We start from the raw sequence: 27,403 nt of genomic DNA on the forward strand, positions 1-27,403 counted from the left end.
CAACACTGGGAAATTAAACAAAAACCCATCTACAAAATTGCACATGTATCCATGTGTGTTCCTATCATTCCTCTAGAATCAATTGTCACTGCAAGACTTGGGATTTTCATTTTAAATCTGAGTGATTTTATTGATATCACTCTGCAAAGCTTCTGTCAGTTACTCTGAATCTAAAGAGAAGGAGCACTATAGGCTGGACATGGGATTACATATAATTCCCATTTCAACCACCTGACTTTCAATCGAGGAAAACAAGAGACCAGGAAACCATATTTGACAAAAGTCATTCCTGTGCATTTACTCTTTCTTCCTCATGCAGTTAACTAAATCTGCAATCAAAGAAGTGTAAGGATTTACGGATTGAAGGGAGGAGGAGAAGGAGAAAACTTTTCTTATTCTGAAATTCTTAAATTCTTCCACAATATATGTACAGTAGTACAATAAGGAACTGGAGACTGTGCTAAAGCAAGAGAATATCTTAAACCATTCCTGAAGTTTAAGCTTCAAAAACAAGTCTTAAATAATGTGTGAGACTCTAGTGTCAATGTTATATACTATTGCTCATAAAATGTGAAAATGAATATTGCTTTTGGGATGCCGGAGGCAATATTTTATCTTTCTGTTCACACACATCTCTGTTGTACATGCACACACATATCCATGTAGAGACAAATGCAGTGGTGCCTCACTAGACGAATGCCCTGTAAGACAAATGTTTCGCTTAACGAAGAGATTTTTCAAGCGGAGGTTGCCTCACTAGATGAATTCGTTTTACGAAAAATTCGTCTAGCGAATCGCAGTTTCCCATAGGAATGCATTGAAATTCAATTAATGCCTTCCTATGGGCAAAAATAAAATAAAAATAAAATTCAATGCATTCCTATGGGATTCACTAGACAAATTTTTCGTTGTACGAATTGACCCATGGAATGAATTAAATTCATCTAGCGAGGCACCACTGTGTTTTGTTGAAGCTTAAGGAAAAACACCACAACCTTCTTGTGCAGTCAGATTATAGATACATGCACTAAGGCTAAACTCTTGTTCTCACCATAGTAGTATGCCTGTGTCTGGGCTGTACCACTTAAGACAGCAGGTAGGGTGCTCTCCCATGATATAGCACTCTTAAATACCAATATTTCCCTGCATGTAGACAACTAGGTTGTACAGTCCAGACAAAGACATACCATCTCAGTAAGAACTAGGCCCACTTGAAAGAGGCATGCTTTAAAAAAAAGTGGGTTACAAGTTGGGGGCAATCCTGTAACACACCTCAACTCATTCAATCTGAAGTTCAATGTTGTGACAGGTATGAGCACGAACACCACACAGAAGGAACAGTGAGATGCACAGAGGAGCCACAATTAGGCCTGCTCAAGCCTCTTAGCTTAACAACTGAGGGTGGTGGGATTACACATTTCCCCCCTTCTCTCCTTCCCTCACTTCATTCCACCTACCCCTTTCTTGGCTTTTATTTGGACAGGATTCATTAGCTATTTTAAGACATATCCTTCCCCACCTACAAGATGCAGAAGTATCTCTTTTCTATTTTTTCCTTCTCCCAGTTACATGCCTTATCTATATTTAACAGTTCTGTTTACATTTCACTTTTCAGGTGGTCCCATCCCCATATACCCCAAGAGAGGGATCGCTAAGGCTTAGTTGTGAGTCCTATTTTAAAACATCAGGGATCGGTCTAGAAATATGGGGATCTATTTTTTTCTTAGATCTACAGTCTGCCTCTTCTCCCAGATGAGAAGGGTCAATAACAGAATATAATTAAAGCCAGGTCTACTTTTTAAAAAACAAAAACAACCTTTTTAAAAGCTGGGAACAGCTTTAAAACCTATCACCCACTGTCACAGCTAATAATGACACCGAATACTTAATGTACTGAAGCATTTTCCAGGTCTTAATCTGAGTCAAAGCTTTAGGCCTAGTACCTAGAGATCTAGAATTCAAACCTGAAGTACCAAAGTGGTACAAAATACCTCTGGGGTTGTTCAGAATGCTCCCTCTCTCAGTTCAGAGCAATGCTGCTGCCTGCAAGGATATTTGAGAAGGGGCTTTCAAGATGATGTACATAATTTCAGCACAAACCTGGGAACAGTCACCTCTAATTTTATAAATTCAAGCCCCATGCCTGATAAAGTCACTTAAAACAAAGGTATGTACAGCTGACTGGCAATGTGAGAAAATGAAATATCCCCTGCTGTGTCTATCTGGGATTTCTGCGCACATTCAAGCTTAGGCAGAAGTTTTCAACATTATGAGATCTAAAACTGAATAAGCAGCTTCCACTATGCTGAAGCCAGCAATCCACACTGCCCAACTCATCTTCCAGTGGCCTTTCCCCAAAATTGTATTTCTTTCATTAAAAAGAGCTCATTGCTTCTTAAGAACACAGGTATTTGAGGGGAGCAATGAAGCAGAACCACCAGCATCAGCAGGTTTTCCCCCTCCTGTATTTCTTCACAGAATGCACACAATGATTTTTAAGAGAGATGACACTTCCAGAAATATCAAGAGCAATCATGGATAAGGTTGCTCTGACAGGTGGTTTAAGATGCATTTTTATCCTCTCTAACATACATACTTTTGCAGCAGAAAAGAGCTACAGCCTACAAATGTTCCATTAATTTGACACTGGATGCTCGGGCTCATTATTTGTGGGCACGCAGATCACTTCAAGCTGTAGCCTTTACTTATGACCCTGACGGTGGTATTGCTAATGGAATCAGAGGAGGACTGAAGTTAGGCTGATCCTGCTACACAAACACAGGAAGACAACAACTCTGGGACAATTATTTGTACTAATAGTTTTCCAGACAATATTTAATGTGCGAGAGACGGCAGAAGTTGTCCTGTCCCTTACTGTATCACAATGTGGAGTGGATTCAAACATGGTGGTTGATCAGATTTACATGGACAGCCAGCTGTTTGCCTAGTTTCTAACCATGTAGTACGATAACCATTATTATGTGCAGGATCATGCACTCCAGGCTAAAAAGTAATGATAATTATTCATGAAGAAAAGAGGGTTCTGCAACGGTATCCATACGCACACACACACACACACACACACACACACACACACACACTGAGTATTTGCAAAGTGAGTGGTTCAGAACAAGAACATGCAAAGAGTTCATCCTTGCCAAAAGACAAAATCTATCAACCTACCAGACATCATAACACCCAGTTTCCCAAGGGTGCGTCACAGGGAGCAAATACATCATGGAAAAGCACCAGCAAAATAAACTGTACCAGATGTTTTAAATAAGGAAGGAAGCCATCTGTCCATCAATGGTGGGTGGGTGGGTGGGTGTGTTCCCAGCCATGGGAGAGAAATGCCCAAACTAGTGAAACGTAATATACGTATATTTAGCCGTCCTTCTGGCATTGCTAAAGATATTCCTATACCCTTTGTGAAGTGAACATGATAAAACAGTTCACATAACATTATTAAAGCTAGAAGCATCAATAAAAATTATACAACTGAAAAGAAAAACAAACAAACAAGTGTTTTGTCTTGAAGGTGCTAAAGCAACTTCTCCACCCACCTCCCACCCAGGACAAGAATATTTGCTTTATATTAAATATTAAATATGATTTAGGATTATGCAGTAATTTACAGGCCACATGTGTACCATGAAATGCCTCACTGCAGATTTTTAGTCATGACACTCTTGTAATATTCACTGGTAAGCATGTTTAGGAACTGCTGCCTTAGCATAACGAAGTCTGTAATCACAGACAGGCATGCTAACTTGGAATAAGACCCATGGAATTTGATGGATCTTGGTTCTGAGAAAACATGCACGGGATTGGAATACATCTTACATTTGAATCATTCCTTTGCCTCAAGTCTCGGTAGGCAACTAGTCATTGAGACTCAAATAACAACAAGTACGGCCAAGTTGAACTCCCAGAAGCGAGGACAAGTTTCATGTATGTTTTCTGTGTCCTGGGCCAACACTCCTTATTTGAAACACATGGTGTTGACCCAGGTGAGCATTTGGTGCACAGGAGAATGTGACTCGTTGAGTGACTAGTGACATGGCATGTTTTATTTCTCTCAAAAAATCCATGTTCTACTATGAACAGAGCTTCAAGGGAAGGGCAATGCAACTCTTAGGTGTCATCATGCAGCCGACACTTAGTTGCAGACATCCCCGATGTCATCACATTACTATGCAATTCAGTGGGGCAACCAGGATCGCATAAAAGTACCAAAACAACAGCCTGATAGAAATGGTATCTAGGCGCAGATGATTACCGGAACAGTGGTTGCAAAGAAGCATGAGAAAGTTGATACCATTTTTTCCCCTAGAGTGCTTCTCACACCCCTTGAAAAATCAGTTTTCTCCTCAGAAATGTTTTAATGGCAAAAATTCACTGCGACTCTTAAAAAAATGAGCTAAAGAGGCCACTGTGTATTATGCAGGTGAATGTGTTTGCCACTGATGTAAAAAACTCAAAGGCATTTGAAGCATCTCTCCATTGGCAGTTTTTTCATGTTACACATCCCAGGAATACAAGTAAGTGGCCACTTTTAGCACCACAATTATCACTGACTTTTACTGGACTGAAACAAGTTTACAGCAAACCCTCCAGAATTCTGAATCCTGAGAAGTAAGCTTCCCACCTTCTAAACCATTTGCTTAGTTTCAAGGCCAACACAAGGGGTTCTTACCCTTAAGTCAATCACTCTGTTGTCCAATCTTGTATCCTGGTTTACAGTAGCTCTTCCTTCCTGAACAGTTGCAAAAGAAAAACACACTGAAAACCACACGTGCAGAAGGTTGGGGGGGGGGGCGGGAGGAGAGAGAAGCAATGCATGTTTCGTAACATAATAAATGTTTTGGTTCATTGCACATTCAGAGGGAAACTCCGTAAGCTGCTCACACCAAAGATTTTCAGTGCCTGAGATAAAGACACCTGCCAAGTGTCTAGCACAGCTTGAGTGAACCACTTCTGCACCAAGAGGGAGCAGCTGTGTGGTCTGCATGTATCATATTGCCTTCACTAAGGATGTTTCCGAACGGGAGCTTCCTGTGCTCCTGGCATGATGCTTAAGTATAAAGCCATAAGTGTAAGGTGAACGTAATTCAAATAGCAGGTGTATGCTGGTTCCATCACCATCCTTGGCTATGGAAGGGAGATCAGGACAGGCCATCCCATCTGGCTGATTCTGTCAGCAGGCGACCCGGAGAAGTCCTTTTCAGAGACTGTTCTCAAAGGACCAAATAAAGTTTTGGAACATGTGACATGTTTGGCATGTGACAAGTTTTCCTAGTAACTTTTAAAGAAAGATTTTCCTTCAGGATGACTATTTTTGGAGAGGGAAATCTAGACAGTCTGACAATGAATGCAGGGCCTCTTATCCAAAACCTGCTATGGTTGAGAAATAATTTCTTCATACAAAACTTCAGGACTATCTATCTGCTTGTTAAGTATCTGTGTACAAAATGTTGAAATAGGAGTAATTACTATAGGTACCAACCTTGTTCTCTTGAGTAAGAGAGCAATTAAGCCCTGTTTAGGGAAGTTTTTAAAGTTTGATGTTTTGTTGTGCTTTTAATATTCTGTTGGGAGCCACCCAGAGTGGCTGGGGAAACCCAGATGGGTGGGGTGTAAATAATAAACAACAACAACAACATTAATGCTGGATGATAACAAAATTCAAGGCTTTAAAAAATAAATTATGAATAGTAGCTACTCAGATTTCAAGCCCTTGTTTAATCATTAACTTTAAAAAAAGTTATTTTCACCTCTTCTCCTTCCACCTCTGGCCGAATAGCATCATCCAGCTGCAAGGGCAGTCGGGGTTCAGCCAAACTGATCACATAGATCTGAAAGGAACATTTTTTTTTTTTAAGAAGCATAAAAGTACTGAGAAACAGTGTGATTTACAGAAGTATATTTTTGGCAGAAATATGAAACAAGCTTTGCATAATGGTTTTCTGGAAGAATATAGAATAAGTCAAGGGGGAAAAGTAAAGAGAGACATTTATTTGGTTTTACTTTCAGTGCAATATCAAAGACACTTAATAAGAACTTTGTTTTCTTGCATTCTATGAAAGTTGATTACAGTGATATTGATTTGGTTTGCACATTCTTCCTCCCAGGTCATTCTGCTGCTGCACTGCACTAAGCCAAGCATGAAGCATGTTGTTTGAACCCAGGATGATGATCTGTTTCTCCTGGTCAAACCATCTCATGGTTAGGCTGGAGAGAGCTAAACCACAAACACGGGTTTAGATTACACACCAAACAATGGTTTAGCTCAGTGCAACAAAAACACCAGGGAGGTACAAAGTGGTCATGATCTCTTCTCCCAAAATCCACACACTCACACATTCACACTAAGACACAGTTTGGTGTAGCGAGGCATGTGAACCAAGCCACCATCACAAATACCAATTTAATGATCTAGCTATTAGGCCTGAAATAGCTAATCTTTCTGAAAACTCACATTCTGATGCTAGATAAAAAGGTAAAGGGACCCCTGACCGTAAGGTCCAGTCGTGGACGACTCTGGGGTTGCGCGCTCATCTCGATTTACTGGCCAAGGGAGCTGACGTTTGTCTACAGACAGTTTTTTCCGGGTCATGTCGCCAGCATGACTAAGCCGATTCTGGCGAAACCAGAGCAGCGCATGGAAACACCATTTACCTTCCTGCCTGAGCGGTACCTATTTATCTACTGTACTTGCACCTAGACGTGCTTCGAACTGCTAGGTTGGCAGGAGCTGGGACTGAGCAACGGGCTCACCTTGTTGTGGGGATTCAAACCGCTGACCTTCTGATCGGCAAGCCCTAGGCTCCGTGCTTTAACCCACAGTGCCACCCGTGTCCCTTGATGCTAGATAAAGTACAGTCATACCTCGGGTTAAGTACGCTTCAGGTTGAGTACTTTCAAGTTAAGTACTCCGCGGACCCATCTGGAACAGATTAATCCACTTTCAATTACTTTCAACAGGAAAGTTCACTTCAGGTTAAATACGCTTCAGGTTAAGTACGGACTTCCAGAACCAATTAAGTTCTTAACCTGAGGTACCACTGTATGTTAATTCCGTATATTCTTTGCGGCTACACTGACAGAAGTCTAATGGCATATATCACTACAGTAACATGGGTAAGGAGACAGTTCATGTTCAAAACAGGATTGCAACTTAATGTTTGTATTTTTAAAAGGTGAAAAAGTGCAAAAAAAATTAGCATACTGACAGAACATCCATAATACCTGAGAGGTATTTTAGAGGAGGGAAATAGGTGTTTTATCAACAGTGTGAGTAAACATGTGATTTCTAAGGGAGCTGTTTCAGTGGACTGGATCCAAACTTCCAACAGTGGGACTGAAGCTGGGCAGGGGGATTCTGGCCAGCTGCCCCTTCTTCCTGCAAACATTTGCACCTTCCTAAACTCTGCTTTGGAGAACTGGGAGCAGGTGGGTGCAGGGGAAGGGTGAAATAAGCTTACTCCTGGGTCAAAAGCCTTCAATGATCAGCAATTCATGGAAAGCTAAGCTTGGAGTCTGTCATCTTTGGCTTAAACACCTCCTTCTGTAACTCACAATCCATGTTCTCAAAACTGACTTTCGTCCTCCAGCTGCAGGTGACTGAATTTAAGTTGGGTCAAACATTTACAGCACGGGTTGAAGTCGTACTCAATCTATCAAACAGCTCTGCAAGTCATCAGCCTCCCAGAAAAGAGGGACAAAAAATATGGCCAACAGTGTGTTCAATAATGTTTTCTGCCTTTCATGCACCCCTCCCCACAACATGGGGATTAACATTTAAGTTTTGGTGTTCTGAATTTTCTCCATTTCCACTTCTACTATAGAAACGGTAAGTGGTTCCAACTTTCAGGACTGCCTGGAAGACACATAGGATTTAAGTGTCTTGTGCTGTGTTACACTTTAGAAGCAGATGTTTATGTACTCTGGATTATCCATCTATTTCTGAATAGGTTTCTGGGGAAAATGTGAACTGGTCAATCCTACAAAAAAAAATCAGGTCTGTCTGCATATTTTTCTTTTGAGAACAGATTTTTAAACACAATCTAGAAGATACCATTTAAGGAATACATGGAAATGAATCTTTCCTTTAATATACAAATAAAATGGCTTTGTAGTTACCTGAAGTTGCTATTTTAATTGCATATGCTGGATAAATCATTTTATTTCTTCTTTTTGCTACTTGCTTGCATAAATCTCCACCAAAAAGAACAGTACTTAAGAGTATCACCAGAAATCTTAAAACAACATCACACAATAGCATTTTTTAGTTTCCTTCTAAAAATATTACCCTCTGAACGTGCAGTTCAATATCTTGCTGAGTGCAGCCTCCAATTTTGTGCGGTACTTTCCTCACAACACCTTCGATGTCAACAATGCTCTCTTTGTTGATGCTGCCAATTAAAAAAAAAGTCGGTATGATAATTGCGTCACAGTTGGTGGGAGTACTCATTTGCATCTTTGATGGCCACAATGTGGAATTCTTATTATTCTTATTATTTTTAAATGAAATGTTGAACCACTGTAAAGAGATTTAAAAAGTGATTTAGAACACATCATCAGGAAGGAAGGGGCAAAAGTGAAATTATTTCTCAGCTGTGATAAATTAACAACAGGGTTGATGGCTGAAACGGAGGATAGCTCTAAAGAGATTTTTTTTTTGTCAACATTTCAGATTCAATCATTACATCATCTGTCTGGGAAGCATTAAGCAGAAATAATACTCTAAGTGCAAATGAGCAAGGCTACAGTTCTCCCAGATAGTCAGGTGCATTTTTAAAGCATGCACTTTAAATGAAGGTGCAGATAAAGACAGGACAAAAGATAAACTTAAAGATGGAATATTTTGATTTTGTTGGTAAACTCAAGCATGGAAAAGCAATAGTAGAAAAATGCTAAGGCTGCTTTTCTTCTTAGTAACAAAAAAAATCTCACAATTATCTGTAGGGTGGAGACAGAAGGTTTGTCTTCAGTCAAAAAGGTTAGAAGCTTCATTTTAAAAAGGGGATTGAATGATAAAATTACCAGTGCATTAGTATCTTTTAGCCTAGCATCTCATATTTTTAGATGCATTTCATTCTGACAGTACTTTTCCAATGAAAAGGGGTGTATTTATATTTCTTTTACTCTAACCACTATTGGCTGAAGAAATCCAGTGGACAGATTTACTCAAGTTCTTTGTGAACATCCTGGCCGAGTAAGGATTTGACCCTTCCATGATCAAACTCAAAACCCAATACACATTGCACTGGTAGATGTTTGTGCTTCTGAACCAGGCGCCTATTTGGGCTGTGTTTGGTTTAGTGTTACAAGAAATATCCTACCCTTTTCTCCCCCACCCCCTGGCCACTGCTTCACACACATTTCCCTTCTCCTCTGGCATGAGATTGGAAGTTTCTGCTTTGAACTTTGAGTAAAAACACATTAATGTGTCATCCAAAAATATATACTGCGGTTAATATTAACTAAGCTCACAAAAACAAGCCAGCTTGTTTTTCTAGATCAGTTGATCTAGAAAAGAAGCAAAGGTTTTCAAACAAATCCTCATGCCTGCACCAGAGTAGAGGGGAGTGCACGAGCCTGGAGTATGGCACGCTCATTCCTGTTATGCCAGACTATGGTTTATCTGAAGCTTAACTGTGATGCTCAGACCAACCTACTGGCTTGTCTCAACATTTATGTAGGTAGATTCTGAACTGCAACATCCGGTGCTCCCTGAAATGCTTCTCCTGAGGGCCAGGGGTGATCAGTGGAAATTGGAGAGAGGCAATGTAGATTGCATGCTAACCACATCTATCGAATATGCTCCCACCTCATTATTTCTTTACAGGGGAGGTGATAGTATCCTGTACCAGGCAAAGCTTCCAAACAGTTTTCACAGACAGCTCCATACCACGTAGCTGTTCTTCAAGTTTGCAATGGGGTGGCTTTAATAAGATCAGGAAGAGACACAGCCATGGTGTCAGATGGACCTGACATTAACACACATCTGGCTATAATAGCTAGCTGTTTGTCCAGGAGCCAGGGAGGGTGTAGAAGAAAACCCAAGACTGCAAAGACTCGAATAACAGATTAAGAGGAAACAGACACCACGCAATATTCAAGTAAATAAGCCTTGATGAGGTTCCAAATTCTTTAATCCCACCTACTTTAAAAGGCAAACACTCGACCCAGTGGTATGTCAGCAACATCAGGAAACCAGAATGAGATGTTTAAATCTGAGTTCTCTGGTCAACCATTAAATCACACTATGCAAATTAAAACTTCCCATGAAGACTGTTAAAAATCATTGTCATTTCTTGATCTGCCAATCCTCATCGAAACAGAAAGTTTCTGTCAAAGCCATCAATGCCTGCTCTTAATAAGGACATCGAAAGGATTTGAAATAATAGTCTGGTTTTGATTTCACCCTCCTCTCCTTTACTCATTCAAGCAGTCCCTACAAGCGACTCACTGATTCTCTGTTTCCCATTCGTGATGGTAGGTGTTCGCATACTAATATCAAAAAAGTTGATTTTTTGTAAAGGTCAAGGTTTCTCTTAAACAGCTTATAAGGTGCAGTAGTTTTTCCAAGCCCAGTAGTTGCCAAACTGAAGCAATGGAACCCTTAAGAAGGTACTTAAATACTTACCAGGAGCCTCAAGAGAAAAATCCAATCCTGGTAAAGTGCCCTTTCCCTACTCCTCATACCCATCTACACTAGCTGTTGTCTTCAATGTTTCATACCAACAAACCTATGGCTGAAAATAGTGGTGGCTGAAAGGTTTCATGGGAGTTAAGGATTGTATAGGCCCAACCATTGTCAAGATAGACAGAGGTCATGAGAAAAAGGGAGCGAAAGGTTGAACTGTACAGCGTGGCCTGCTTTTGGCTTGTCCAACCCCAATAATGATCTAGCAAGAATGAGAGAACATAAAAGAGCACTAATAGGCAGACTACAACTCTTAAAAAGAAGCCTGAGAACACAGATCAGAGTATCAACAGAGGCCAGGGTCTTATTGTACAGGAGTTAATAGTTTGTAAGTGCTATATAGATGAACAAAAGGTATTAAACTTGACTGGTTTTTAAAAGCAGAGCCATATAAATAAATGAAAAGTATCTTAAAGCTAATATGTGGTCTCTCATAATCTCATGGTCATCTGTACTCAGAATCTGGGGAGACTTGAGGGTCTGCTCTGCTGCTATTTACCCACCCATGATTCCCAATGGGAAATTATCAAGCGAAAGCTTCCTTCCTTTATCACAAGTAGAAGTCAGCTTTCAAACTGGGAGATTCCATGCTTGTTTGAACTTTGGATCTTCCCTAATTCTGGGAAATTAAACCTTCGTTAAAGGCTTAGGAGACTGTGTGGTTTGCTCTAAATCTTCCTGGGGAATTTAGGACTGTGGGAAGATTTGAACAGGGCACTTTCAGCAGCTCATGGTCACGGACATGAACATGCCAGAACAGGTATAGTAATAGTAATAGTGACAAAATGATTACCTACATCTTATCATTTGCTTCAAACCTATGGTACACGAGGGCCTTGGCTGAATTTGTGTATTCTCCCATGCATACTTTGTAGCACTTAGTAATGTGTCAACGAAAAGTCAAAACAGGATAGCCAGGATTACAAAAAACAAGTATAAAAAATTCAGTGTCAGCCAACTCCCACCTAGGGTCAAAATTAATAAGTCAGAGTCTGTGTCTCCATACAGGGATAGCAAAGAATAGAGGTAAGCAGAAAGTGAACCGCAGGTCACTTGTCAGTTTCCTTTTCTTTTTTTCAAATACGGTAATATTTATTCATTTTATAAGAATGAAAAAGATATACAAAAATACACAAAAAAGAAGATAAAACACAGACAGAAAAATAAAAAGAAAGCAATTCATCTTACTTTTATCTTCCAACTTTCTAAACATAATTAACTGGGCTTCCTCGAATCCCCCTATCTGATTTTCATTTAAATTCATCTTTGGGAATATCACTTGTCAGTTTCCAATGGGCTGCCTAAACTCCTTCAAAGAATGGTGGAGCATGTAAACCTCAACCTTATATAGCATGGCACTCCTTCTATATTCTAAGCAACAGTATATACTTAGGATCACTTAACAAAGAACTATTACGCCTACTCTAAAGAGATCCTAAGAATGAACTTGTGCTTTGTAAATTTAAGACACATTGGAGGGCTGTGGGAAAACTAGTAAACATAAAAACAGACAACATAAAACTAAAGTCAACCCAATCCTGCCCAAGAATCAGGGCAGTCAGAAAAGCAAGATCACGATTATGATCTTATTTTTTTTATATAAAAAAAACTCAGAACGTAATTTGGCATAATTTGAAATGGGCTCTTCTCCAACATTCCAAATTGGGTTCTGAACCAAATCAAATGGTTGTGCAGACCCCTAGACTGGACTGAAATAATTTAGAGGCTTGTCAGGGTCCAAAGTTCAATGGTTCTTGCTTTGGTTACTTTATTTAAAACAAGCCCCAAATCTGCCCAAAGAAGCCTGCTTCAATGGGGATGTGTCCAAATCACTTTTTTTTAAAAAAATAAAAATGTTATGAGGAGTAACCTATCACTTGATTTCAAACTAGACCATGAAGGCACATTATTCCAAGCGGTCAAATTATTTAGGTCATGAGGCTGAATAAATACACAAGTGTGCTTGCATTGCATCCCTTTCAGGAACTTAAAACTGGATAACCTACATTTCCACTGTTAAACAGTTTTATGTCATCAAAGCCAACAACACTCAGTTTCTGCACATGGCAATGTTCAAGCTCAGCTATCCAAGTATTAGTCAAGACTTTTTAACCACATTGATTGCGTAGTCTGATTGCATTTGAGCAAACCTCTTTCAACAACTTTGTACTGCAAGATCAACCGCACCGCTTAGTAATGAATCACTTTCAATCAGGTTTCTTGATAGAAAGCTTTCCATAGCAGGTTATTTTTCTTTAGCTGACATCTAAGTGCTTTTTTCAGTTGTTTTGAATTAAACAATAACAGCATCCCTGAACCCGAGCCTGATTCAACAAAAAGATCTATTGTGACTATATTGCCTCCTTTTGCTCTCTCAAATGCGGTCAACTCCAAGGGCACATGCAAGATGTGGCATCCCATAATTGGGCTTTAGTCATATGTAGGTTAACCATTTTTGACCTAAAGTGCACCACCATATTAATTTTAGTTTGTCCTCATCTGTCCATTTTTATTTAATGATTTGGTTCTGGGCTACATTCTGTCCAAAATCTGACATTAACTTATTTAGGGCTCTGAAATATGACATAATTGCAAACTGATGAGCCTATATTCTTTTCAAAATGAGACACTAAGATCTATTATTGATGCTCCAGGGAGGAACTCTCCAATCATGACAAGAACAGAAATGGGTAGTACTTACCACTTCTAAGTGAGCTCATGCAGGCCTATCAAACAAGTTTCATGGGTCAGTAATTTAAATCAATGGCTAGTTTATGCCAGGTAACACTTGAATTGCTTACGGCCAAAGACTTTTACAATAGTTTTCTTGATTTTTTTCTCTCTCAATCCTTTTATTCAAAAGTACCCATTGCTTAAGTCAAGTCTCATAAAAAACACACTGGTATTCATGGATTTGAGCTCTATTTGCTGAAGCTGAACACACTTTTACATAACTCAGGTTCCACTATTGTTTGAGTTCATACTGTAGCTTCATTTGCAATGAACAATGCAAAAATTTACTAATATATGTACTGTATAAGGAAACTGTAGTACTGGTGACCCATTTCACTACATGCTAACTTGCCTACAATTTGAAAATATACAACAAAGGTTTGTTTTGCAGTTGTTGGAAGGACAGTTCTATTAGGCTATGCTGACTGTTATTTACTATCCAACCCAACAGGCTGGTTAACAGTAAAAACTCTAGGAAACTAATCCATGCTAAATGAACATGTCAACACACTTTTGCTACTTGGGATCAGTTCCTGCTACCTTATATATTGATTCTACAATTGGGAATCCTTTGCTCCCTTCCCCAGTATTATCTCAATATCCTATTTACTGTAACTCAGCAGTAGCAAGGCTAACAAAGAGAGCAATCAATTGATGTCACCTCTTAAGAAAGGTAGCACTAAACCTTCAACGTTTTAACTGTGCCGGTAAATTCAGTGAAGGTTGCGGGGCGGGCGGGAGTGGCTTTAGACAGGACTGCTCCATGGTCACTGATACACAAGGGCTCAGATTGACTGGCAAGAAAGTGGAGCTCTGCAGGAAGCTTTCCTCTAAAACAACTGGATAGATCTAGTGGGCACTTTCATACGTAGCATTCACAACCATGTGCATCTGCTTCGGCACATCAATCGCCGTTGGTTTAAACTACAATTCCCTGCTATGTCCATAATAAAGCTCTGTTGTTTTAATGTCTGTTTATTAACCAGGATCATGTAGCGCGTTCAAAACTGGTTAAAAATCTTTTCAGGGTTAAAATGAACTGTAGTTTACACTAACCAGGACCAACTCACTGAAGCAGGAATGAAAAAGGGGAAAAGGTTTGGGGAGGCACCAACCCCAGACTCATTTTTCAGTTTGCTAAACTATATGGGATGTTATGCACAGAACAGCTGTGGTGGGAGGAGAGGGGAGATTATTCCCTTCTTGCACAAGTTTGGTAGAAAAACGAATGTAACAAGTTTTGCCACATGCTCACTAGATCTCAGTGTTTTGGGTTTAAGCATGGATAAGTTCCGCACTGTTCCTTACACATCACATTCCAGTGATGGCCAAACTTGGCCCTCCAGCTGTTTTGGAACTACAACTCCCATCATCCCTAGCTAACAGGACAAGTGGTCAGGGATGATGCAAATTGTAGTCCCAAAACAGCTGGAGGGCCAGGTTTGGCCATTACTGAGTTAAACAGTGTCACTCTGCTGGCACTTCAAAGTCAACAGTAGCACGTTAAATGTTTTCAGCTTGAGCAAGAACACGTTTCTTCTAATGACTAAGTAGAGAAACGCATCGCTCAGAGCTAGAGCTTCTGGCATGGAAGCTAGAGTATTTTCAGGTAAACATTTCATATCAATAGTTCCCACCATTACGAAAGTTCTCAGCTCTGTGCTAACACTGAGAAAAGGAGAACTGTACTTGTTTGGCTATGTACAAGAAGCAGCAGAAGCAGTATGTACCTAAGATGCTCGAAAACTGCAGATGCCTCTCATATACAGCCAGATGTTCAAAACTATGTTCGTAAAGATCCCATGAAATGGGTAGGAGAGCCAGAACATGTGAAATGAAGGCAAGGTCATTCGTTCATATACTAGTACACAAAATAAATATCGGCAGCAGCCAAACAGGAATAAATGCTTAAATCCACTCCAAATGCAGAGTTGTATACATTATTATTTTCTCCTCTATTTTATAGAAAGTTGTACAGAAATAAAAGGGTGAAGCAGCCAGATGTGATGTGAAGTGGATTTGGGTTCATTAGCATGCCTTCCTCTTCGGACAGACTCCTTTTAAGTCAAGCTTCTTTTTTAACAAAAGGTGGTAAGAGGTTAGAGTGAGCAATCAAGATTGGCATCAACTTTTTTTTGGTAATCACTACAAGTCTGTAGGATTTTGATTTGATTTGATTCTTTACACTGGCTAATTCAAAGTGTATAGTGTTAAGTGGGGAGCACTCCAAATTAAGGCCAAAAAACCCCCAAAAAACTGGGTAGTGGAACCAGTTGCCTAGGGAGCATGTCTAAGGGACACGGAGATGACAAATTGACAATTAGAGGCAAAATGCATGGCTTTGTTAGGGGAAAAAACCTTCAGTATGAAGGCATGAACAGAGGATACAATAGGAAATGCCTGGTGCAGAGCAGAGCTGAAACCATTAGGAAGGTCAATCAAGGACTCATGACACAGTTAGAGCCAAAGCGAGGGCACCATTTAGGAAGACCAAATAAAGAGAAAACCCACATGTCTCTAATTATGTTCTCCAGGAACTAGAAAAAAATTGAATCTCAAAGACACTAAAAGAATTAACAGAACATGTTACACATGCTCTAAATACTAGTAAGCTAATGTGATACTGAGTGTGCTGCTCCCTATGGTCTTGAACTTAATTTCCAGAACTGTTTGGACATTTAAAAAACTTTTCTAAGGAGAACAATGCATCACTTTCCTCTCCACCCCATCAGAACCATCTACACCTTCTGGCATGCATTTAGGGCCCACCCCTGAGCCACGAAAGCTACGTCGAGAAACAGAACAGAAGTATCTTGAGTTCTCCATACTGAGGTAGACCCGTAATTTAAAGCCTGAATGTTAAAAGTCAAAAGCTGGACACAGAAACATGTTCTGTTCTTGTAAAGGCCACTTTGCCACATAGGCATGTAAGGGATCAAACCAATCGGTGGCCTCAAAGCTAAAAGGTGCAAAGGACAGCCCACCCACTCTCAGTAGTGTAACTTTACACACAATGCAAGGCCCAGACATATCGAGAGTTCTAAGATCAGAAGTGGAAGCCTGCTCTGGTGCCACAGTCTAGTTCTGTTGCCTAGCTTGTTTCCAGGGTACCTTGCTTTCTGTCCTCATTCCCAAATTGCTTTGGTAACCCAGGCACCCGTCAACTCAGACCCCAATCTTAAAGGCGCCTGTGGAGAGAAGGCACACCCTTGCCTTGACCATAATGCTTCTTGCTAAAATAGAAACAGAGCCAATTACTATCGGGGGAGGGGGGCTTGAGGAAGGGGGGGATGCTACACAGAACATGTTTTAGTTTCAGTAATGAAGATTACAAGAGTGCAAATTAGGTTCCTAACCCTTTCTGTCTTTTGGAGAGAGGAAATTGCACTGCTGAACTTCTAAATACCTTCAATTTGCACTTTGCATTTAAATGAGACAGAATACATTACACAGTAAAGATCTCATGCTTAAATAAAATAAAATAAAAAGATTGAGCCTGTGTTCACATGCACACACAAACATCTGACTAAATAATGTGTCCGAGTTCAGCCTGCCAACCTTTTTGTTAGCCGGCTTGAGAGTAAATAGGAGCTGTCTGCGGAGACAGAATGCTCCCCCAGCAGTTCAGAATGAATTTCAAGGCTGTGTTCCATTTTGTCTTTGTAAGTGTAATGCATTCAACACTATAGTGAACTGACAATTTAAATAACTACATTTTAAAAACAAACGTGGCATTGATGTTAATGTGCGAAAATGGTCCCAACCACTGGGAGCCTGGGTTCCCACCATTGTTTACTGTGACAACAGGATATAATTGCTTACTTACTTGGCAGCAAACTTTACCATCTGCTTACTTGCATGGTCTCCCACAGCCACCAGAGCCTGGACATTAAACTGCTGCTGACGTAGGACTAAGAAACACTGTTTTCCTGAAAAGAAAGAGGAAGGAACAATGCAGGTGTATTCAGGGCAAGTTACTTGGGATCTTTCTGAATGAATACAAAAATATGTTCTACTACTTTAAAATTAAGCCAGACTTTTAAACGCTCGCAAAGCCTACAGGCAGACATGTGCATCCTTTGGCACAGATATTTTACTCACAATAACCTTTTCATGGTTCAAAATAATTTCATTTTTAAGAAAAGCTAAATAAGCTCTTTGGATTGCAGCCTATGCATTTAGGACACTTGAAATGATCAAACAACTTATCCTTATTTTATAACAGTTGTCTTTGTGAAGTGGGTGCAAATATAAATAAAATTTTGTGGGCACCTCTATGGCTGCAATCCTATACACATGTACCCAAGATGTAAACTCCACTTAATTCAATGGGATTTCCTTTTGAGTAGACATGCAGAGAATCGCGCTGTAACATGTCTAAAGAAAATTAAAGGGTAACTGCACTGGCAGAATGGTTTTGCTCACAGCAACAGGATTCTGCTTCCTCACTTCCTCCCACCCCACTCCCAAATCTGCTGTGGGGTTTCCCCCAATTCTCTGCAACAGATGGATAAAAAGATTGAGAGGACTTATTGCAAAACTTGCTTTCATCCTTCTCAGGATGCCTCCAGCATCCGTATTGCAAAACTTGCTTTCATCCTTCTCAAGATGCCTCACCAACTTTCTCCTGTTTTCTTCCCCTGGAAGGTCTTATTCAGCCTTTTTCTCTGATTGTTTCTGCCTGTCAGTGACTAGTGGGGGGTGGGGATGGGAGAGAAAGAGAAAGCATTGGGGCCTGAAGGCACTGTGACATAGAGGTAGTTGGGAGCTACATCTCTGGTCCCTTCTGTATGTCACTGCTGCAGATGCAATCTGAGTGATTCCAGAAAGAATGGGATCAGTCCCTTGCCCTCTGAATGTGGCGCCTTACCCTCGGATACTAGAGCCTACTAGGAGAAGGAGGATGCACTCTTGCCCCTGTGTAAGATACAGAATAGAGGGCCTTAGGCTTGCTTCCTAGTCAAGCCTGGAAATTATAAGGAGGTTACCTCCCCTTCCAGAATTGGTTTTTCAAAGAAGTGCTTTTGACACCTCTTTCAGGAGAAGTTAGTCCTTGCCTGTATGCTCCACTCCTCCACTGACTGAGAATGTGTTCTTTTTCTGTCTCTCTGGATTGTTCACAATTTCTCTTTTCAGTAGAGAGGGGGGGAAATGGAAGGAAACCTATTATGAAACCTGGTTAATACCTCTGTTTATTTAACTCAGAAATATTTATGTGGTGTTCTGCCAAGTATCTGTGTCAGAGATCTTGGCCATATATGATTAAAATGACTATTGTTTAAAACACACTCTCACTCTTTTGCGATTCTGCGAAACAGACAAGATGAATTTTCCATATGCAACTCAACACCTTTTGAAACAGCTTTCTGACTCAACATTAACGTTGCAATGAATTGGCGAGTGGGCTTCTACTGAGACTCATATCAGTTCCTCCAATGCTTGCCACCAACGGAACCTGAATCACACATCTCACTTTTAGTTTGACAGCTTGGATTCCTACCAGTTAGCAGTTTGGGCCAAATATTGTGGCCAGCATAAGGCAGACAGGAAAATTCGTCACCATCGCCTTACACAGTACAACTCCTAATCAGATGTGTCACTTTCTAATCCCATCCTTATACCAAGCACCTCGGAGAAGTACAAATGAGTTTATCTCCATATTTTCTCACAGTTAACCTGAGAGATAGCAACTAGTCCATGGCCCCCCAACAAATATTGCACATTATGATATATTGTTATGCTCAAGCTTGCAGAAAGGTTCTCAGCTGTATACATTAATACATTTTCAGACTCTTGAGTGATTCTCTTATCATGACGCGGTATGAGGGATAAAAAGACTTTCAGAAAGGGGCATAAGGAAACCAACTTGCCCATTCAGAAATTTTCTACACATCCCAAGACAAGCCCTCAGCACCAGTCTTCTCACCTGCCCATTCCCCACCCTTTTACAAACATATAAATCTGCAAGGGAATGGATATAAGGAAGACCAGTAGCCCAGCCTAAAGCTGAAGGCTGGTTAAACTGTTTCCAGCATTCTAATTTCTCACTACAGATGTGAATTCTGGGGAAATGTATTTATATATATATATTTAAAAGTCATTCACTGACCAGTAGGAATAAAAAAAACTCATTTGGACAGTTAAGGGGGGAACTGTTCCTTCTGAGCCATACCAATGACTCCAGACTGTGCATAGAGCATGTGATACTGTGAAGTGTAGCACTTTATTCACTCCAATTCATTTCTCTGGATGGTTTTTATTAATATTATTATTTTAGCAATGCAGTTACCAGTGCTCCTCTGGACAATGGTGGTTTCAAGCAGGCCCAGAAATGAGCTGGAAATTTAGGCAGTCTTGGTGTTGTACATTTTGAATCCCTCCTGTCACAATTTGCAAATCTGGCGAGGGAGGGGTGCAAGAGGGACACAAATTCAAAGGGGCTGGGGCAGTAGTGCCCCCAGGTTGAGTCTTTCCAAACTTTGGGAGAATTCTCAGAAAGATCTCTGGCTTTTTTGGAGAATTTGAACGCACCATGTGGTGTTGTGCATTTCCACAACTGCGCAAGAGTTAATTTGTCTGAAACAAAATTAACCACAGTTTGGATAACGTGGCAGGCTGTGGTTAGGCAAAAGTAGAAGCGAAAGCTTTTGAAAACTCCCTCCTTGCAGTCATGACGCAAATGTGGGGGAGATCACAAACCTGAAGCTTGCCTGGTCTCATTCATATGAAACTAAACTTTTCACATCAGCGCACAGGAGGAAAATCTGCATCCCCTCTCATTTTAGGCAATCCCTATAGCCTCATGAAGCTGCCTTGTGCTGCCCCATCCTTCCATCCCCATAGAGTTCCTTCATTTGTGTTTGTTTCCTACTTATTTTTTCCTGACTACTCACTGTGTTCCCCCTCCCTTCATGCAGTTTTAGTATAATTGGAAGCAGTTCATTTTATAAAAAAAATAAACTCCCTCCCTGTGACACTCCCCATGCTTATTTGCTGTCCATACGGAACTTTCCCCCTCAACTTTCCAAGATCAAATTGTTACACTTCTGTCATATATGTATGTGTGTGTGGCACACTAAAGTCAGAAAGGGGTTACTTTCACTTGCTTTCCACAACAGGGGGTTTATTGGTCTGTTGCTCTAAAGATAAAATGCTCTGTATATTTGAGAGTAACTGAATCAAACTCAGTAGGCTTTACTTCCAAGTTGACCCACACAAGAGTAGGAATTTTAATGTAAGGTAATCACAGTGAAAATGGAAGCAGGGTGGACTTGACTCTGGATTAGTTAATCCAAAAATCTGTCTTTAGCTCCACCCATCATCTGCTCTGGCTCCACCCACTACTGGTGTGGGATTATGGGGAAGGCTACCCACTCCTGGTTTAGCCCAGTGTATGAACATGGGATACTGTCCAAGTTGTTCGCTTGTTCTTAATTCTACTGAGAATTATAGAATCATAGTTGGGAGGGACCATGAGGATCATATAGTCCAACTGCCTGCAATGCAGGAATCTCATTTTGAAGTAGAAGGGGGGGGGGTTCTGAAGTAAAATAAGGCCACCATTTTAAGAAATATATTTATTCATTTATTTCTATACCATCCTTCATTTTGAGAATTATCAAGGTGCTTCGCAAACAAGTGAAACAGCAAGATGCAGCACTAAAACAGAGCAATAAAATAAAGTTAAAAGTATCAATCACAGTGGCCAGAAATGTTCAGGAACAGGAATGAATGGTCAGGGAAATACCCAGATGAACAGGTATGTTTTCATTTGTCAGCAAAAACATCATAGAGTTGAAGCCCACCTGATCTCTATGGGCAGCCGGTCATTCCACAAAGCAGGTGTCCTGTTGAAGAAAGATCTCCCCTGCACCCGTGTAAGGTGCACTTCTACAGGCCACAGTACTGTAAACAGACCTCCTCTGCAGATCACAGCAACTAGGCTGGTCTGTACAGGAGATAGGCTGGTCTATATGCTCCCTTGGATAACTTGGTCCTGAGCTGCTTAGGGTTTTGTATACTAAAACCATAAACTAGTCAGTGCAGCTCTTTCAACTACAGTATCTAACATTGAGTGAATGCTGGCACTCATGTGTGCGTGCCAACCATCCCAGATGAGCTTCATGGCTGTGTAAGATTACAGATTTTTCCACTTTTCAAACACGTATATGCAAGCAAATGCTGACACACTCATTCAGGCCACTATCAACATTTGCTAGTACAGTCGTACCTTGGAAGTCAAACGGAATCCGTTCTGGAAGTCTGCTCAGCTTCCAAAACGTTCGGAAACTAAAGTGCAGCTTCTGAATGGGTGCAGGAAGCTCCCATGGAAGCCCCATTGGATGTTTGGCTTCCAAAAATAGTTCGCAAACCGGAACAGTCACTTCCGGGTTTGCGACATTCGGGAGCCAAAACGTTCAAGAACCAAGCTGTTTGAAAACCAAGGTACGACTGTATATTATTCCCCCCCTTGAAAATCACACACACACACACACACACACACACACACACACACACACAAAAAATCCCTGGGACAGTTAAAATACATGTTTAACCTTTACTGTTAACATTTATGCCCCCAGAACAAGAATGAAACTATAGTGAAATAGGTAACTAACCAGATTTATAGAAACTAACATTTCTTTTCTCCTTATTTATGCCCAATGCAAGAAGCATTTCTATCAAGCATGTCAAAGATTTTGGGGAGCAGAGTTCAAGTCCAGTTCCTCAAGCTATTGTCATATTTTGTTCCAGAAAGCCTTTTTTCTTTAAATGTACGGTGTCTCAACCATGAGGTAAGTGAAGTTCAAACAAATGGAACATCTGTCAGACTTGTATGTCACCTGAAGAGGTCAAAGCATATTTAAACTTGTGCAATGGAAAGTGATCTCCAAGAGAACTAGTGCTCCCACAGTGAAGAAAAATGACAGGCAGGTGGTTCTGTCTGAACAAGCCATGTCATGGAGCTCAGGCTTAGATAAGGATTTCTTTGAGGCCACTGTAAGAACAATTTTCTTACATATTTTGTTTGGGGCTACATGAAAGGCCAATTCGTTCCAGGGTTTCCCATTTCCTTTAAAACTTAGGAAGTAACACAAACTAGCTTTATTCCGATTATCCAACTTGAAAAGAGAAATTCTAGTATGCCTGATGACTGATACTTCGGCAATGGTTTTAAATTTTACTTCAAAATAGTACTTTATAAGTTTAGACGCATTTAAACGTAAGTATTTAATTATATAGCCGTCTTGAAAGCACCTTATTTACCTGTAGGTCTTTTTCTACCATGTTTAACTATAGAAAAAAGAACTAACACAGTAAGACAGGCACATTTATTTTGCAATATGGAAAACAGAAATAAAAAGTTTTGGTTACTGCATTTGTGGCAAACCGTTCTCAAGAGTGTAACATTTCATAAAAATCCAGGAGGGAAAGACAAAGAAAGCAAGAATCTAGAGCAGGGGTTGGCAACCTAAGGCCCATGGGCCACAAGTGGCCCCTGGGGGTCGTTTAACTGCCCCACAAGCTGCCTCCGAACCAAGCCTGCTCAGCAAGTCCCCACGTGCTGCGCTAAACTGGCGCAGTGTGGCGCGGGGACTTGCTTCCGTGGTGCTCAAAAACACGCCTGTGCCTGCTCAGACGCCAGAAATCGTGAGCGCGCATGCACAATCCAGCCCACAGAGGGATCTCCGTTGGAATGAACTGGCCCAGGTGAGGTAAACCTTGCCGACCTCTGATCTAGAGCACCTTTAAACACACACAACTATTTCCAAGCAAAATAAAAAATTCCTTCAGTAGCACCTTAAAGACCAACTAAGTTTATATTTTGGTATGAGCTTTCGTGTGCATGCACACTTCTTCAGATATTTCCAAGCAAGCAGTCTGGGCCTATCTCCTAGCAAGGTACTCGTGAGTGAACAGTCTAGCTATCATTTCAAGCTGCAAACTGAGGCAACTAGGTGAAGGCCTTCAGCTTGTTGCTGGGCACTTTCCACCCCATTTTCTTGCCAGGGAGATATCTAGTCAACTAAACTTTCCCTTCGTGGATTTGCTAAGAAGAAATCACTTCAACCGGCTCCTTGACACAGCAGGCTGGAATATTTTCTTGAAAAATCCCTAAGCTGCCATTCAAAGTAGTGCAGGAAAGCGTCAGGACAATGGGAGAAAACTTGACCCTTCCTGACCCATAATAAAATGTTTTTAAAGAACTGTGTTATTTTTACGGACCTTTGATAAAGCACATAAGATCCACAGATAGTTTGACTTGTCGTAAGCTGTGGGCAGTACATAAACCATCTAAATAAACTAATTGTGTATACACCGTTTAAGACAGCCTTCCCCAACCTGGTGCCCTCAATATAATTTTGGGCTACAACTCCCATCAATCCCAGCCACCGTGGCCAATGATCAGGGTTGATGGAGTTGTGGTCCAGCAACATCTGGATGGCACCAAATTGAGAAAGGCTTATCTAGGGCAACCTTGGAAAAGCTAAGCTCACCTTTTGCTCTGCTGGTATGAATCCTCCCACGAACCCAGATGACGTCATCAGCTTTCTCTGCTGTCAAGTCCTTTATTCGAACCAACACACGATCTGCAGGCAATACATTACTTGGTTAGCTATTATATTCATGGGAAGGGGAAACAATAGCCATTTTGATGCAACAAAGCTACTCTGTAGATTTTATGTACATTTGCACAGAAAGCTATTTACAACACATTCGTGGCAGGAATGAGGCCTTGGTGGCAAGGGATGCCTCTTCCCAGCTTCAGTCAGTTCACCATCTCTGACTTGGTACTGGATATAAAGTCTGGCCGCATGTTCTCTTAACCTCCCATTTGGATGACAGTAATACATTATGCATGGTACCTTTCCCTGGGTATGGGGGTTTATTGTTTCACACACATATACACACATACACATAGTTCTACCCCTTTGAATAATCTGACCAGTGTTGTAGAGGAGGGAATGGAATAGGTGGAGCAGCATGAATGAATGGTGAGTTGAGTACTGTAGTGTTTAATATAAGGTACACAAGTTAAGATGTCGGTGGTGGGGGATAGAGAGAATATGAAGTACTGTGCATACAAAGATTGCATGTCGTGGTCAGAAAATGAGAGGAGGGGATATCCATTGGAGTGGTGGGGAAACCCAGATGGCTACAGGCCATCCCACTCTCTGCCCTAGGGATGCCATTTGTGAACGCTGCTCCGTTCACAATGAAAACCCAACTCATCCCCCATGCCAAGGTCTACGCTGCTCAGTTTTAGAATTATTCCGTTTTTACTTAGCTTTTAAGATTTTATTTGATTCCTGCATTTTATATGAATTTATATTGACTTTTAAAATTACATTCTATGATAGCTGCTTAGAGATTATTCTTCATGCTAAGTGGTATGCACATTTTATAAATAATAAATAATATTGTCTTTTTAATAAGGCAATCAAACCTGTAAACTATTAATATCTGTATTAATTGAAAACCACTGCTTCAGGTACTGGAGTTGGTCCTTTCTGTCTGGAAGCACAACTACCTCAAGTAGTACCATAGATGTCTACTCTTTTCACACCAAGCTTTTCTTTCTTTCTTTCTTTCTTTCTTTCTTTCTTTCTTTCTTTCTTTCTTTCTTTCTTTCTTTCTCTCTCTCTCTCTCTCTCTCTCTCCCCTTCCAACTTCTGACTTAAGTGTCTTCCTATTCCAGGCTGTGTCTGTTTTGTTAATTTTTCGCTTTCTGAATATCTTCACAGCTATACAACTACTATATTATACACTGAGGTCGGATTCTCTTCGGAATAATTCTTTTAGGTTCTGCAGATTCATTTAAGCTTTAAAAAGGATAAGATGACTCTAAGGAAGTTCTGTGTGAAGAATACCACGAATCTCATAGATAATTCTGTTTATATGAATAAGTTTGGGAATGGTTAGAGGTAACCACTGCTCTTCCATGAAGAGGAGATGTTGTCTTCTCTAAGTAGTTTGGACAGAAAATCCTAAACACACTTAACAGATAGTGTCAGCCTCACTGAACACATTGTGACTTACTTTCTAGCAAACATGCATTGGATCAAGCTGTTGAAAACAAATTACTCTAAAACAGGGATCTGTGGTAAAAGGGACACACCAATACACTGTTGCTGCGCTTGAGGTGGAAAAATACCAGTAGAAAAACGATGAAACTGAGTAACAAGTTCGAATCCAATTTCAAGTTTCCCCATTGCTAATGATAACTGAAACAGATCTGCTAAGCCTTAGTCAGACAGAATTACATCAACAATTTAAAATTATTACGAAGCTGCAACATTTTCCAGACATGAATAAAAAGGACAAAATGAGGTATCACCCTTTTCATAAGTCCCTAATGTTCAAGGCATCACCCAAAATGTGCATTAGATTAACTTTTTAAAAAATTACTGTAGACATAATGGCCTAACTTTCATTAAAACCAGATGGCAAACACATTTGACTACATGTTCTGACAAGGTCCAAATAATTATTTTCAACTATTGCACCGCTTCTATAAAAAATCAGAAAGCAACTGCTAAAGAGAAACATACTGCAGAAAACTATTTATGCACAAGTAGGTGAAGTAATCTGTTGCTTTTCCACAATGGTGTTTTTTTTAAAGAAGAAGAAAGCTCTAATAACTTGTTTCTTTAAACATTGAATCTGAATGCTTTCCTTTTCTCCAATCCACAATGGCAACTTAATCAACCTTTCTAAAGCACTATCCAACTTTCTATTCCTTCCAACTCCTTCTTTACATGATGCAGTGAACCACTGCCCAATTTTCCCCCTCATGTTCCCCTCTCTCTCAAAAACGAGAACCAAACCTCTCAATTTGTTTCTTCTTCAAAGCTGCATTTTGCAAATGCAGCACAATATATAGCCCAACACATACGTGCTTGGATTACTCCCAGCTCGCACATATAACATGACTTCTCAAAGGCTGGTATTATGTCCAAATACAAATTCATGTAGTGTAATATCTATTATGGACTTATCTGCAAGGCTGAACTGAAACCATAAGCATGCCTACCTGGGAAACAGGCAAGTGCGCAGGAGTGGCTTGATGTATTTGTAGACATTCACATAAACTGTCTTATTAGCCCAAGTGAGCTGCTGGGCCACACCCACCAAGTGAAAATAGGCCATTATTAGCTGAGTTTTGTACATATATAATGCTCCTTTTATAATTACGTAAGAGAAGGGGTGTGGAGTGTTAGGTGAGGGTAGCACCCCTGGCAGGGGACACGTCATTCTCTTTCTGGGATAGTTTGTCCCACCTTTGGCCTCCACCCTGCACTCATCTCTCACCTGTGGTTCCTAGAAGCCATAAGCATGCGACAGCGCTCAAACCCCAGGAAACGGCTTCCACTGGCCAGCTAAACCAGGTGAGGGTATTTGATGGCTCTCAAACCCTCAGTGAGTTAGGGACTTCCCCTGCATGTAAAGACAGGCTCCAGTGGATTGAGCAGATGAGACCAATAGTGGATCCAATGGTCAAGAAGGTGGTTTCTGCATGAGCTGTAGAAGGAACTGAGGGGCAGATTGGGCTCATCCAGCTGGGAAGGGAGCCCATCTAGGAGAAGGAAAACTTTGAACCATAACCTCTGATACCTTGTGGGATTATTCAGGAGAAGAAAAGGCTAGGGAGTAAACCCTACACAAATCCTGAATGGAGTCCCTAAGATGGTTGGATGGGGCCTTGTACACCTCCATCCGGCAACTCCTGCAGTTAAAATGGTGCCCAACATATTGCTCTGCTTTCCTTTTGACCATATCTGCAAGGCTGAGAGGGAAGTCTTGTCGTATGGGCAGCACAGGACCTCCTTATACACTGCGCAGCCTTGTGTCTCAGGGTGTCAGTTTGGTGCCAGAGGCACACAGCACTGTCTCTCGAGATAGGCAAGATGCCAACAAGTGGAGGTGTAGCCCTCCAGAAGTTGATGGACTCTAAAT

General features: G+C 40.7%; 1 protein-coding gene across 2 annotated transcripts in view; it reads right to left on the reverse strand.

The window, feature by feature from the left end:
• The window catches only part of DARS1 (aspartyl-tRNA synthetase 1), a 48,400-nt gene that overhangs the window by 16,591 nt on the left and 4,406 nt on the right, over positions 1–27,403 (reverse strand). For both annotated transcript variants that reach the window (XM_035130605.2, XM_035130596.2), the window contains exons 3-7: positions 23,944–24,036; positions 17,271–17,373; positions 8,312–8,414; positions 5,775–5,855; positions 4,697–4,756 (exon numbers count right to left, since the gene is read on the reverse strand). In XM_035130605.2, the coding sequence (XP_034986496.2) occupies positions 4,697–4,756; positions 5,775–5,855; positions 8,312–8,414; positions 17,271–17,290 (264 nt within the window). In that variant the 5' untranslated portion in view covers positions 17,291–17,373; positions 23,944–24,036. The remainder of the gene's footprint in view (positions 1–4,696; positions 4,757–5,774; positions 5,856–8,311; positions 8,415–17,270; positions 17,374–23,943; positions 24,037–27,403) is intronic.

This window comes from Zootoca vivipara, chromosome 1, assembly GCF_963506605.1.
Source record: "Zootoca vivipara chromosome 1, rZooViv1.1, whole genome shotgun sequence".
Taxonomy (NCBI): Eukaryota; Metazoa; Chordata; class Lepidosauria; order Squamata; family Lacertidae; genus Zootoca; species Zootoca vivipara.